Source organism: Diuraphis noxia, unplaced genomic scaffold (genome assembly GCF_037042655.1).
Source record: "Diuraphis noxia isolate RWA-SAM2 unplaced genomic scaffold, SU_Dnox_SAM2 contig0002, whole genome shotgun sequence".
NCBI classification, from domain to species: Eukaryota; Metazoa; Arthropoda; class Insecta; order Hemiptera; family Aphididae; genus Diuraphis; species Diuraphis noxia.
In genome coordinates, this window is record NW_028301712.1 from 9,189,259 (window position 1) to 9,204,415 (window position 15,157).

General features: G+C 36.9%; 1 protein-coding gene across 1 annotated transcript; it reads left to right on the top strand.

The window, feature by feature from the left end:
- Positions 1 to 1,706: 1,706 nt before the first annotated feature.
- On the top strand, positions 1,707 to 6,020 carry LOC107169848 (uncharacterized). Its single transcript, XM_015519773.2, has one exon. It carries the CDS (start codon positions 1,707 to 1,709, stop codon positions 6,018 to 6,020), a length of 4,314 nt encoding a protein of 1,437 aa, XP_015375259.2.
- The last annotated feature ends 9,137 nt before the right edge of the window (positions 6,021 to 15,157 follow it).

The following is a 15,157-nucleotide window of genomic DNA, read 5'->3' on the forward strand; positions in this document are numbered from 1 at the left end:
CTATGGGGACTGTGGGTAAGCTGTACCGTGGGTAGCCATTATATTAAGCTGTTATCTTCAGTTTGGTGGGTTATATATTATTTAGGTATTATCAATTGTTATCTTAGTTATTGGTTAGGTTAACATTATTTGATTAGACGCGCAGTTAGCTCCGGTATATAATGCACATGTACAATAATAACCATTTTGTTCGTATGAATTTACGCGTTACACTACGTTGCGCGTAATTATAATTGTGCGCTCAGTACGGTAATACGCATTAGTTCGTACATTGCATTATTTATTATTTTCGTAATTCAACGAAAAGCGCGTATTTTATTTTATTATTTTATTTGATCTATTGTAAATATTTTATATATATATAAGCACAGTAAGTTTATTATATCATTCACATACAAATAGTTAGTTTTATTAATTATACTATGCGCACACACGTAGAGTTGCACTCGTTATTTTATTAGTATTATTATTTGTGTGTCCCGCGACTGGTGGTGCGGTCATTACACGGGTCTAACGTGATATTGTTGACTGCGCCGTTCGTACCTTGTGCTGGTCGTTGCTTATTTCCGGTTATTTTTATTCAACGGTTATTTGTACATATTAATGATCGGCTTATACGTTCGTGATTATTAATAATCTTATTTCGTTCCTTTTGTTGCAAATTATTTAAGGCTGTCGTTTTACTGTAGTTCGGTTGTTTAATTATTTATCATCGTCATTTATACACATTCCGGAGTTTAAGAATTCTGTATTGTATTCTCGGTTGGGTGTTATAATATTCTATTCTTGTTTCTATTTATCTTATTCCTTGTATGATGGATAAAGACCGTGCTACTCGAGCTAAGAAACGGGCGTTAGCTAGACGCGCAGCCGCCGTCGAGCGTATTAAATCCGTCCATGATTTAGGATTGTCCGGTGAATCAGATCCGATCGCCCGACAAAAATTCTTGATTTCGGTCAATGACCTCACAGATTTGTGGGGAAAGTTCGTCATCGAAAATGATGCGGTTTTAGATGCATTAATCGATTTAAACGAAGAGCATGATTTCTCACATGCAGTAGAGGTAGAGACAAACGAAGTTGTCGTTTCGGCTAAAGCTTTAGCAAATCGGTTTTCGTCAGTATTAGATATACCATTAATGACACCCGAGAATCCTAAGGTTAGGATTGAGTCTGATGCGGGTTGTAGTTCAGATGGAATCTCCGGTTCGGATAAAGCTCAATTAGATGTAGCGTCAATAGTTCAGTCGTCGCACTCTATTCGATTACCCAAAGTTCCTCTTCCTCAGTTTTCCGGTGATTTAGCAGATTGGCCAGTCTTTCGAGACCGTTTCGTAGCTTTAGTAGATAGTCGCTCTAATATCTCTAATGTTGAAAAGTTTTATTACCTTTTAAGTTGTCTTGAGTTAGAAGCCTCTGAAACGATAAAGGGTATAACGGTTTCCAATGATACGTATTCGCTCGCTTGGGCAGCTCTTGTGGATCGGTTCGACAAACCACGCAGATTGGCGTCGTTTCTTTAAGACACAATATTATCCGCTCCGATAAGCCAGCAAGAATCCATATCGTCCTTGAACAAGTTTTTAAATACATTCGACGAAAGCATTGGTATTCTTGAGTCTATGAATATTCCAAACTTTGGTGATTTCCTATTATTCTCGATCGCGTTTCGATCTTTACCGGTGTCATCGCGGCGTCTTTTTGAAATGTCCAACTCGGAAGAATATCCGAAGGCACAAGAACTGTTCAAATTCGTCAAGGGTCGTATTCAGGTTCTAGAATTGGCAGGAGGGTCTACATCTGTGTCAAGTGCAAAGGACATACAGCCGAGGCCAGTAAAGTCGAAAGGGAATTGGTCACCGAATCGGAAAAAATCCATTTCATTAACAGCAGCCGATCAGTCCCGTGTTCCGTCGTCCGATAGTGATCAGTGTCCTAGTTGTAACGGCTCTCATCAGTTACGTAATTGCCCAGTATTCAAAGGGCTCACGGTGGATGGCCGATATGATGTGGTATCCAAGCATAGACTTTGCATGGCTTGTTTTAGCAGACATCACTGGTCAAATAAATGTAAGGAAAACTGTTCCATATGCAAGCGTCGTCACCACATGCTCCTTCATCGAGATGTCCAATCAAATCAGGTTCCTGAAGCTCAGCGGCCGCCTGCCGTCATGCTCAGTTCTCAATCGTCTCCATCTGTATTGCTTGGTACAGCGGTAGCACTAGCTCAAGATTTTGGTGGAGATGTTCAACCCGTCAGAGTTCTTATTGATTCGGGATCGCAGATCAGCGTCATCACGAAAGAATGCTCAGATCGGCTGGGTCTTAGGCGGTCAAGATGGACTGCCTCATTGACAGGGCTGTCTGGTCAATGTGTTCCTAAGGTTCTAGGGACAGTACAGTTGAAGGTGAAACCCCGTTGTGATTCAGCCGCGGTCATAACCATCAAGGCATGGGTTCTACCCACCATTACCGTAGACATGCCATGTCAACAGTTATCCGTCGGCGTTAGAGAAAGCTGTTCTCATCTGAAACTTGCAGACCCCTACTTCGATACGCCAGCTCCGGTTGAATTGTTGTTAGGGGCCGACGTCTTCCCACAGGTGTGGATTGGCGAGCAACGTTCACTTGGTCAAGGACTACCCTCCGCGTACAGTTCTGTATTTGGTTGGGTGCTAATAGGTCCAGTCCTGCAAAACGTTAGCTCCAACGCACATTGTATGTTAGCAGCTGTCAATCCATCGATAGAATCGTTGATGGAAAAATTCTGGGGCGTAGAAGAGCCTGAAGAGGCACCTCTACAATTTACTGATGAGGGATGCTGTGAAGCTAAGTTCAAAGCTGAGACCATTATTGATGAATGCGGTCGTTATAGTGTCCCATTGCCCTTTAGACAGGATCAGCTTCATCCCACATTTGAAGGCATGCTTAAGATTGCGACCAAGCGTTTCGAACACCTGGAACGGAAATTGAGACAGGATGAAGAGCTTGGAATAGCATATCGCAAATTCATGGCCGAATACGAGACTCTGGGTCACATGTCCATCGCTCAAAATCCAGGACTGTATATAATCCCGCATCATGCTGTATGGAAGCAAGGAAATGGTCAAAACAAGTTACGTGTTGTGTTCGATGCGTCCGCTTGCAGTGCTTCAGGTCATTCGTTGAACGACGCCTTATATGTAGGCCCGAAACTCCAACGAGACATAGTTGATGTCTTGTTAGGATTTCGATTGTATCGTTTCGCGTTCTCATCCGACATCTGTAAGATGTACAGACAGATCCAGGTTAATCCAGAATACCGTCATTACCAACACATTCTCTGGAGGGCTTCTCCGGTCGAGGCGTTAAAAGAATATACGCTAAATACGGTAACATATGGTGTCAGCAGTGCACCGTTCTTGGCTCTGAGAGTGTTGCACGATATTGCTGATCGTTGCTGTGAACAGTCAACTTCAGTTCAGAAGGCTATCCGACTCCAAACTTATATGGATGATATTTGCACAGGAGCAGAGACACTTGATGAAGCGTATAAGCTACAGCAGAGCCTCATCAAGTCGTTAGCAAACTATGGGTTTGAACTTAAAAAATGGTCTAGTAACTCAAAGGAACTATTAAAGAGAATACCAAAGGAAGATCGAGCATCAGGATCACTTTCGTTCGAGGATGAAAGGTCGATAGTCCAGGTTCTTGGACTAAATTGGGAATCAAAAGAAGACACGTTTAGATATGATTTCAGCTCAATTAAGTTTGTGTTTACGAAACGCGGTGTCCTTTCAGTAATTGCTAGGATTTTCGATCCTTTGGGCTTCCTGTCTCCGGTGGTGTTGTTTGCCAAGCATTTAATGCAGTCGGTTTGGACGTCAGGGATCGCTTGGGATGACAAGTTACCACCTGACATCGCAGACGAATGGTCCCAGTTTGTGACGGAGCTGCCGTCGTTGTCCTTGATCCAAATCCCTCGTTTTGTTGGAACACAGAGTGGATCCACTTATACGCTGTGCGGATTTTGCGATGCTTCAGTCCGTGGATATGCAGCTCTCGTCTATCTGCGCATTGTCCTTCCCAATAATCAGACTTCCATTCGGATCTTGGGTGGCAAGACTAAACTGGCACCACTTCACTCCATGACGGTTCCAAGATTAGAACTATGCGGTGCAGGACTTTTGGCACGCTGGCTAGCACGGATCCAGGAAACGTTATCAGCTCAATTAAAGATTTCCAATGTATATGCGTGGACCGATTCGTCCATTGTTCTTTCGTGGCTTACCACCCCTCACGTTTCGTACAAGATCTTTGTATCCAACAGAATTAGCAAAATTAATCAGTTATTACCAGATTGTAAGTGGTTGCATGTGTCGTCCGAGGAAAATCCAGCAGACTGCGCGTCTCGCGGTTTAAAACCATCAGAATTGGGTCGCCATGCTTTATATTGGAATGGACCTAGTTTCTTGCTGGACTCCCCAGATGAGTGGTCATCAGAGATACCACGGCTTCCTGTAGAAGAAATCCCAGAAGTCAAGTCAGCGTCACTATTGATCAGTTCCGATCAAATCGATTCAGAATGGTTTGATAGATATTCCTCCTATCAACACATGCTACGGGTGCTGGCCTGGGTAAGGCGTTTTGTGTCGAGATGCAGAGGGCAGCCCTCACATTCTGATTCGTTGTCGCGGTGTGAGTTAGATGAGGCTCTAACCGTGGTGGTCAAATGTTCCCAGGGTATTTATTTTCGTTCTCTTTTGCAAGAACTAGCGCGAAATTCTAGAGTCTCCAGCAAGCAGTTGGCACGGTTGTCACCGTATATAGACTCTAAGGGTATAGTTCGGGTAGGAGGTCGTTTAGGTAACTCTCAACTGACAGATCGTCAGAAACATCCGGTGCTATTAGCTAAAGCTTCGCACTTGTCGAAATTGATAGTTCACCATTGGCATATTTTCTCGTGTCATTCTGGCACTCGTTTAATGATTTCTCTCATTTCGAAAAAATTCTGGATTCTATCGATTAGAAGAGTGATAGGAATCGAGATCAAGAGCTGTGTGACTTGTGTTCGGTTATCAGCTGTAAATCCACAGCCAGTCATGGCGGACCTACCACCGTCTCGTGTTGTTCAGTGTCGTCCCTTTTCAAAAGTTGGCATTGACTTTGCTGGCCCTCTTCGAATGAAAGAGCTCAAACTTCGAAAGGCTAGGGAGTACAAGGTATATATTTCCGTTTTTGTGTGCATGACAGTGAAGGCTGTTCACCTTGAAATAGTAACGGATCTCTCTACTCCCGCCTTCTTGGCTGCGTTTGATAGATTCGTTGCTCGGCGTGGCTTACCAACGGATATCTATTCAGACTGTGGCACGAATTTTGTAGGTGCGTCAAAGCAGCTCCGCCAATTCTTTTTAGATTCGACAGTTCAATCCCAAGTTAGTTCACATCTTCCATGCAGCTGGCATTTTAACCCTCCTAGCGCTCCGCATTTTGGAGGTCTTTGGGAAGCAGCAGTGAAATCGATGAGAAAGTTGTTGGTTCGGACAGTAGGAGTCCATACTTTAACCTTCGAGGAACTTGCAACTGTTGCTTGTCGTATTGAATCTGTCTTAAACTCCAGACCAGTGACACCGTTGTCCTCTGAACCCGGAGATTTAGAAAGTCTGACACCTGGTCATTTTCTGACTGGCCAGCCACTCTTGTGTGTTCCGGAATCAGACGCATCGGATGCTCCCAGTCGTTTGGTTTCGAGGTGGAAGCTTCTTCACCAATGCCACCAAGTGTTCTGGAAACGATGGTCCTCTGAGTATCTGAACAATTTGCAAGTACGCTCGAAATGGACATCCAATGATATTTCGCTCAAAGTAGGTGATCTTGTGTGCATCAAGGACAACCTGTCTACGCCGTTATGTTGGCGATTAGGTAGAATAACCGAGTTATTACCCGGTCAGGATGGAGTTGTTCGCGTAGTCAAGCTCTTGACAGGACAAGGTACGCTTGTTAGACCTGTGGTGAAGCTGGTCCGCTTACCCACCGAATAATTAATTTATACATCTAACTACATTTAACGGGTTCCCTTAATGACTTGTAGTTATGAGGGCATCTATGTACAGTTTACACCTTTTGTTCATCCACACCTTAAGTCAGCTCCGACGCGCTCTGTTACCGGTGTATGGGCGCCGGTGATTCGGTCTGGTAAGATGAGGGGATGTTGTATTTATTACTATATTGTAGTTATCTATTATTATCATGTTATCAATTTGTTATATAATATTAGTTGTTTTGTATCTGATATGCCTGTTCTATCGTATTCTCTATTATTTGATATGTTTTTTCATTATATTTAAAAAAAAAAAAATGTAACTAGGGAATCCTTTTTTTATCCATTTCCTTTTCTGGACGCCACCATACCAGCCATCTACACCACAACGAAGAATTACCGGTTGCAGTTTTGTGAGACCACGTCTCCCAAGGGGGGAGTATGTTCGCGCAAGTTATGAGTTATGATAAGCGATAACGGGCACCCCCTTGGTTGAGGAATCAAGCGCCGCCGTTCAGCTGGAACGTGCGGCAGTTGCCAAGCCTGTGACGCCGCGAGCTCACCGCTGCGTTATTCGCCACCTTCTTCTCCGTGTATTGTCATTACCGCATTTTTTACTCACGAGTCACGACATCTGTTTTCGGTTTTTGTCTTGGAAATTAAAAACCCGGAAAACCACGTGAGAATACTTTTTTGCCGTTCCTGCAAAGTGCATTTCGTCTGTTGGAAGAGGCGAGGTTCTGTGTTGTCGATAAACCATTGTTGTTGACTTGACATTCGCCAGCTCCGGCTTGATTAGCTCCGATCGCCTGGGATACGACCAGTTCCGGTTCGTTGAACATCCATATTGCCAGCTCCGGTCAACATCCATATTGCCAGCTCCGGTCAATCAGGAAAAAGAAATTTAGTGAGTTCCTAATTCCGCTCCTTAAAGGTACCATTCTTTTTAGTAATATTATTTACAATTATAATTTATAAAGGACAGATGGTTTGTTAGTTATATTGTTAGATACTCGTACGAGTTACTTGTCTTTTTATGAACACGACATATTTTTGTATATTATTATTGAATTGTTGCGTTATTTATTTATATATATACTATTTGTATTCCTCCCCCTTTCCCTATCAGAGCACGAGTCATCGCCGTTCACGAGCCAACTAAGGTAAGTCCGGTGTTGGCGAAACATCAGATCCATGTCCCCCCAATACCACCAACCCTTTTTTACTGATTTTCATACTATATGTGTACCTACCTATGCAACTATATATTTTAAAATAGCATGTCCTTCGGTAAAAAAAAATATAAATTGTATAGTACCAATATGGCAATATAGTATAATAAATATTAACATTCCAAGATTTGAACGACTATCTCTATTTTAATTACATTGAACTACATTTTTTTTTTTGTTTCGCGTTACACAACTTGTAAGAAAGTTATTCAAAATTTTGATTACGATTTCTAGAGAACACGTTAATAAAACAAATATTTTTTACTGAGGTCAACCATCTCCGTAGTACTTTATAATAGAAACAGTTATTACATTTTCCAAAAATTGAAAATTGAAGATTTTTGTTTTTCGAAAATGTTTAAAAAAAATACTATATTCCCAAACATTGAATTTTGATTTTTTTTTAAATTAAAAATAGACTATGGATGTATTATGATACATAATTTAGTTTCCGATGTCTGTAGCCCTATTTACATATTACCTAACTAAGGGTTACTCAAATGTTGACTATGCAATTTGTATTACTTATAGAATATTGTCAAGATGATGATGAAATATATGACAATATTGAAGTATTAGAAGCTTCCATCATGGACAATTCCAACGGCTTATTACAAATTACACCTATACCAACTGAGGTAGCCTTATGTAGTCAGTCTGAAAACCTTATAGGTATACCTATTACAAATGTAAAAAAAAAAAAAAGTAAGTCATTGAGAATTACTCATATACAATTATTTGTTTAATATTGTATTAATTTAATTTGTTATATTAATAAAGATGTTAAACTTAACAATCAATTCAGTGCAGCACGTGAAGTATTCACAAATTTGGCAACCACGAACAGTCAACAAACAGAGGTTAATATTAAGTATAATAATTTTACTAGATAAACTAATTAATTAATTACCCTGAAATGTTTTAGTTGATAACAAGTACCTTGAGTACCATAGCTGAAAGTAATAAAAGAATGGCAGATGCTATGATCAGAATGGCAGAGAATGATGACAGACGAACCCAAATGGAGGAAAAATTATTAGATTTGTTGTCTATCATTTCTTCCAAATTACATTAACCTATACCTAATTATTTACACCTTATACATTTTATTGTTTTACATGAAGTTATCTATTTTATTTTTTGTTTTATATTTGTAAGGAAATAAAATTACCTATTTGTTATAAGTACTATAGTAATATTTTTAGGGGAAAAAAGTGATCATATTACACCTTATACATTTTATTGTTTTACATGAAGTTATCTATTTTATTTTTTGTTTTATATTTGTAAGGAAATACAATTACCTATTTGTTATAAGTACTATAGTAATATTTTTAGGGGAAAAAAGTGATCATATTACACCTTATACATTTTATTGTTTTACATGAAGTTATCTATTTTATTTTTTGTTTTATATTTGTAAGGAAATACAATTACCTATTTGTTATAAGTACCTAACTATTTGTAACATTCTTTACCAAAAATAAGTGATAATACACACATATTAATAATTTTGTTTTTGTTTTAATAAGCAACATAGTTTATTGTTTGTTTTTTTTTTAACATATTTTGTATAAATAGTTTATATAAGTAAAATATTTGTTTAATTGTCACCATCAATATACCCGGGAAACCAATCTTGCATTAATTGTTTTTGAATACGCATTGCTACAGCTCTAGGGCCTCCTCTCATGGCAACATCATTTTGTGGCAAATTTCTTTCATTATAATTGTTGATATTCCTGTTGTCAATATTTTCTTCTTCTATTGGTATACGGTAATGGATACGCATATTGTGGAGAACTGCACAAGCATTTACAATTTTTCCTGCCATAACGGGTGCATACATTAACACCCGTTGATAGGACAGGCATCTCCATACACTTTTAAACACCCCAAAAAATCGTTCGACAACATTCCTTGCCTTACAATGTTTCAAAGTATATTGTAATTGTCGAGTGCCTTCTCTGTAATGTGGAATTGGAGTCATTAGCCATGGCTCCAATGGATAGCCAGAATCACCTATAGTAAAATAATATAACATAAATTAAGTTACTTTATCAATATTCAATAATTTAGTCTACTTAAAAATGAGAACATTTTTTTGTAAAATTATTACCAATGAGCCAAGTATGGCGTTCACCCTGATTGTAATGATATTCCATTGCACGACGAATGGGCGATGTGCTCCATACATATGAATCATTTCTAGCTCCTGGATATCTTGGATTGATATTTAAAATTTTCAGTTTTGGGCTAACTATCTAATAAATTAATTTGTATGAATCGTAAATTAATTAAAAAATGTCTATACATACTGCTTGAACATTCAACGAGTGATTTCCATGATGGTTCACATAAGCTTTTTCGTGATCTTTAGGTGCAAGGATATTAATGTAGGTACAATCTATGGCACCAATAGCACCTTCAAATGGTTGTGGTGCATTTTTAAATTCTTCACGTGCTTCATTTCTATCTGCATTTGTCATTGGAAAGGTTACCCATTGCCTTAAGAGCCTATCATTTATAACATTAGTCACACTATGGAGACATCTACTGACTGATGGCTGACTAATATTTAAATCAAAATGATCACCAGTAGCACGTTGGTAGCTACCTTTCGCATAAAAATAAACTGCCGCTAATACCTATAATCCAAACAAAATAAACATGAATTTGATTAGCCTTTGTATGTTATTTTATAAAAGGACGTACGAAGGGTACCTTTTTAAATTTTAAACTATCCAAATCTAATAGGTAAGAACTGTAAGAATATTATTAACCTAGGTTTAGTTTTTGTTAAATCAAGAATAATTTTGTAATACTTTAGTCTAGGCATAAAATTCTATTAGGTATTTAAATAAAAAAAAATTACCTGAATTTCTACAGGGATACCCGAGCTTCGCTCTCGTTGAAGGAAAAGTCGAAGAGTATTGGTTAAGTCCATGGATAATTCAGGACTTAGACGAAACACATTCATAAATTCTCTTCTTGGCAGTTCATAAGGATTTTGAGTGTCACGTAAAATCCGTCTTTCCATCCGCCTCTCAACTAGCCTAAGTCTTTCCTCTAATACCTCCAACTCATATCCCAAAAAATACAAAGCCATGTTTTGTTTTACGACTTTTAAATACTCAATGTTTAAAATAATAATTAAGAAGTCTTTCAGTGTATCACATATTAATCTAAATGTTAAACTAGTTGTCAATTGTCAATGTACAATGTAGGTATAACGTTTAACGATTACAATATAACATTCGATAAGGCTTAACAGCCCTCCTATAAGGTCCGATACGGTATCGAATATTTTCGATAATAATTTGACATTTAACGATTAATTTCGTTATCAATTATTTAGAGAATCGCTCATTTCTGCTATTGTCGATAACGCTCACTATCGATGGCTTAACAAACCGAAATTATTCGATAAGGCCTCTTATCGAGTTACAGAATCGAGCTACAGCGACGGTGTTATCGAGTTATCGTATATATTTATTTTTGTCGCGGGATGGCGAGACAATAATAATAATTATGCCGATAAGTCACTGACTGTGATCGAAAAGTCTAGAAGAACCCCACTCCCCCGCCACTGTAAACTAAAACCGGCTTTTCCCGGTCGGCCACCGCGAATATTACATAGGCCTACTAAACTACAGCCGCGGGACGTTTTGATCTATTAATATAATTAGTCGAGTCGAGTAATAGGTATAATATATATTATAATATTATATATTACAATCGTGGACTCCGTGGCGAATTAAGAAATCGGGATTTTCCGGGTAAGTCCTCGTTTGAATTCGATTGTTTGTCCTCTTGGCGTATTAATATATTATCATATTTTATCAGTAATATGTGTTTATTATTATTTTTATTTGTTGAAAGTGGTTTATCAAAATGTGTTTATTAGCTAATAGTGTATAATTTATGAAACATTTTGAATAATGGCAAATGATAAAGTGCGGAAAAACTGTTCACCTCAAAACTGCAAGGTAAGGATAAATTATTTTATATTTTTCACCTAAATAAACCGTTTTAACAATAAGGTACCTAATATGTATTATGATAAAAATAATAATTATTATTATACCGTAAAATTCATACGTTTGTATATCTTGATGACAATATATTATGGATAATATATATATATATATTTATATACAATATACTAATATATATAATATATACAATTACAATATATAATACAACCACAGACGTATACAGTATATATATAATTATAGTATTTTGGTAAATATGTCCTAATCTTGCGATTTGGCGCGCTTCGCGTTTGTCTACTATTGTGCTGGAGTGCGCGCCAGCAGTTTATACAATATTGTGTATTGTGAATACGGGCGACAGGCCACAGATAGAGAATATTAATTATTATGATCTATATCTGTGATTGTGCGTGGTTCGAAGTTGTCCCCACCACTATCGACAACTTTTTCTTTGTCACCAATCGCTGCGATCGGCGACCGTTGAGTATCTTATTTCATATTTGTCTTCTTTTCATTTTAACCGTCTCGCCGTCTCGGCGTCTTCTGGTCTTCACTCTTTTACCATACCTCCGTGTATACCGTTGCCCTTTGGTGGATTTGTTCACGTGTTCATGTTCGTTTATAATCATTAAATTATTAAATTATTTTTTTCATTAGTTAATGTTTTTATTGATACGGCTTTTTAAGCTTTTAACTTTTTTTTAAAAACTTTTTAACGTATCTGGCGTATCCATCGTCGGCCTGATTGGTTTGTCGTTCTATAGTGTACAATCGGGATCACGTGTCGCGCCGTTATATATTTTCGCCATTACTGTAAGTCTGACGTATTAATTTTGAAGCTTTCTGACCAACAGAAAACTACATCTATTTGATTTATTTTAGGTACCTACGTCTAGTTGTGTGATTTTGGAGATCGGTTATCTGCTTCGTGCATAACTCCCGTGGTGTGTGTCTCCAGTCACCAACATCGTCGTACCTATCGTTACACGTGTTTTCTAGAAACTTGACAGTATTGTTACTCGCCGTTACATATTTTCGCCATTACTGTAAGTCTGGCGTATTAATTTTGAAGCTTTCTGACCAACAGAAAACTACATCTATTTGATTTATTTTAGGTACCTACGTCTAGTTGTGTGATTTTGGAGATCGGTAATCTGCTTCGTGCATAACTCCCGTGGTGTGTGTCTCCAGTCACCAACATCGTCGTATCCTATCACTTAGTTTTAGTCTCATCAGTGCGTTATATCCAGCCAACAGATATCTACATCTATTCTAAAGGTATGTGTCCAGGTGTGTGACTTTGGGGATTTGTAGACTGCCTTGTGCATACCTTCCGTGGTGCGTCCCATGTCACTGCCATCATCTTGTTTTCGAGGAGCATTACTCCATCATTTTCAGTATTGTCTACCTATTGCGCTGTTCAACTTACTAGTACGACGGTAATATCAGCCATCAGGCTCCATTTATTTTTTAATTTAAGATTAAAATCTAAGTATTATTTAAGTTAATGATATTAAAAATAAAACGTATTATATTAGGTATTATGTTATAATAGTTTCATAACTACTTTTATATAATATCTACATTTATAATAATATTAATATATTAAGCAGGTATAGGCTAAACATTATATTACTTAAACCACATAAAATGATTTCGAGTGAGCGTACAAAAAAAAGAAAAATTAAAAATGAAATTGATTATACCCTTAATGCAATTTATGGTAACTCCAATGATATTTTCCATGAAGTTTCTCCATCAGTTAATTTGTGTGAAAATAATTATGAATCATTAATTACAGTACCTAATGTATTTTCTCCAAAAGTTTCTTCTTCAATTGTTAAAATCCCAGATACAATATTATCTACTACTTGTACTTCCAATGATTTTCCAGAAGAATTATCTGATAATCTCCGTGATGATGTTGAAGAAAGTTCAATTATTCAATAAGATTTTTCATTAAAAGATTTCTTAGCATCATGTTCTCTTAATTTTAACATTTCTCATATAGCTCTGAACGGATTACTAAAGGGATTAAAAAATCACGAGTGTTTCAAAGATTTACCGGTTGATAGTAGGACTCTTTTATCGACTCCAAAAAATATTTGTCAGAGTATACAAACTGTTATGCCAGGAATATATCGTCGGCTTCGTGGCAAAACCTCCTAAGTCGAAAAAATTGATTTTTTTTTTTTTGTTGGATGCACTGTATTTTTGTGCTCATTTTGATACCGCGAAAACTAATATTTATGATAAATATTTCATATGATAACATACAAAATGTAATGTCTTTGGAAATAGTTATTTCTTCCAGGATATGTTAAATAATAAAGAGTCATTCGTTGTTTTGCATTCATGCGTTCAAGTTGTGTGCTTAATGCTTCTATACAGACATAACAATGGCGACGAGGTAAATTGAAAAAACCACGTGTCGAAATGAAATTTGATTTTAATGTAATTTGTTTTAAGCGCGTAATATTAATTTAAAACGCTTAGTGTTTTAAAATAAAAAGTGTTATGAGTCGTTCAAACAATCAAAGTGCAACTACGCAGGCTTCTAGTGGTAGCGGTAGTGGTAATGGTAACATTAGCAAAGGGCAAATTAATGGCACCATTTCCGAATTTAATTTGAAAGTCGACGACTTCAGTTCGTAGATTGAGCGTTTTGAATTGTATGTATTATTAAATGAAATTAATTCACACAAAAAGAAATTAATGTTCTTAACACTTTTGGGCAATGACGGTTATGTATTAGTCAGAGATCTTTGTACTCCATATAAGCCAGTAGATAAAAGTTACGACACACTAAAAGAAATGCTATCTAATTATATTAATCCTAAACCTAATGTTCTAACTGAACGTTACAAGTTTAAGGAGAGGAAACAAGGTTCAGAAGAAACAATAAGTCAATTTGTGACCGCATTAAAAAAGTGTTCACAGTATTGCGAATTTGGTACTAATTTAGATGATTCATTGAGAGATCAAGTTGTTTACGGTATCAGGGATAACAACATTAAAAAACGTTTAATGTCTGAACCTGAGTTAACGTTTAAAAAAAGTGTTACACTGGTTCGCTGCTTCCATTGACAAACAAAGTGTAACACTTTTTTTAAACGTTAACTCAGGTTCAGACATTAAACGTTTTTTAATGTTGTTATAAGGTATCTAATTAGGTATTTATAATGTTATAAATTAAATACATAGGGTTAGAAACTGAAATTAGTGACAATAACCCTCACCCTGTCAAGGCAAAAAGAAAATTACATTTTCAAACTGGTGATGAATTAGACTGGATGAAAAACAAGAACAAACTTTTAAGAATTAAAGGAAAAGATAATAAGGGATTGAAGAAAAATAAAGATAATAAATTTGTATGTTATATAACAAAAGTATCCAGTGAAAAACGTTTTAGTATTTCACAACGCATTGCTTCAGATAAGCATGTACGTGGTGTTCAACGTTTCAAAAGAAAGGAAGGAAACAAAAAAATACAGCTGCTCGTACCTTCCATATCGAAAAAGAGTGAATATAACTTAGATTTATGTAAAGCGATGCTAGCTGCCAATATCCCTCTTAACAAATTATCCAATCCACAATTTAGAAGTTTTCTTGAAAAGTATACTATGAAGGATACCCCCGTAGAATCAACATTACGATTAGGATATGTTGACAAATGTTACATCGATACGGTTAACGAGATTAAAGAAAAAGTTAACGGTAAAAAAATATGGATATCGATGGATGAGACCACAGATGTTGAGGGCAGGTATATAGTGAGCACAATAATTGGAACACTCTTGCATGATTCTCCTGGTGAAATATTTTTATTAAATATTGATCAACTGGAAAAAGCAAATCATAGTACTATATGTAAAGCATTAGATAAATCACTGTTGTTACTATGGCCCGAC

Bases quoted from the DNA above. Each gene is read 5' to 3' on its own strand.
- LOC107169848 (XM_015519773.2), top strand. From the start codon at position 1,707: ATGTCCAACTCGGAAGAATATCCGAAGGCACAAGAACTGTTCAAATTC.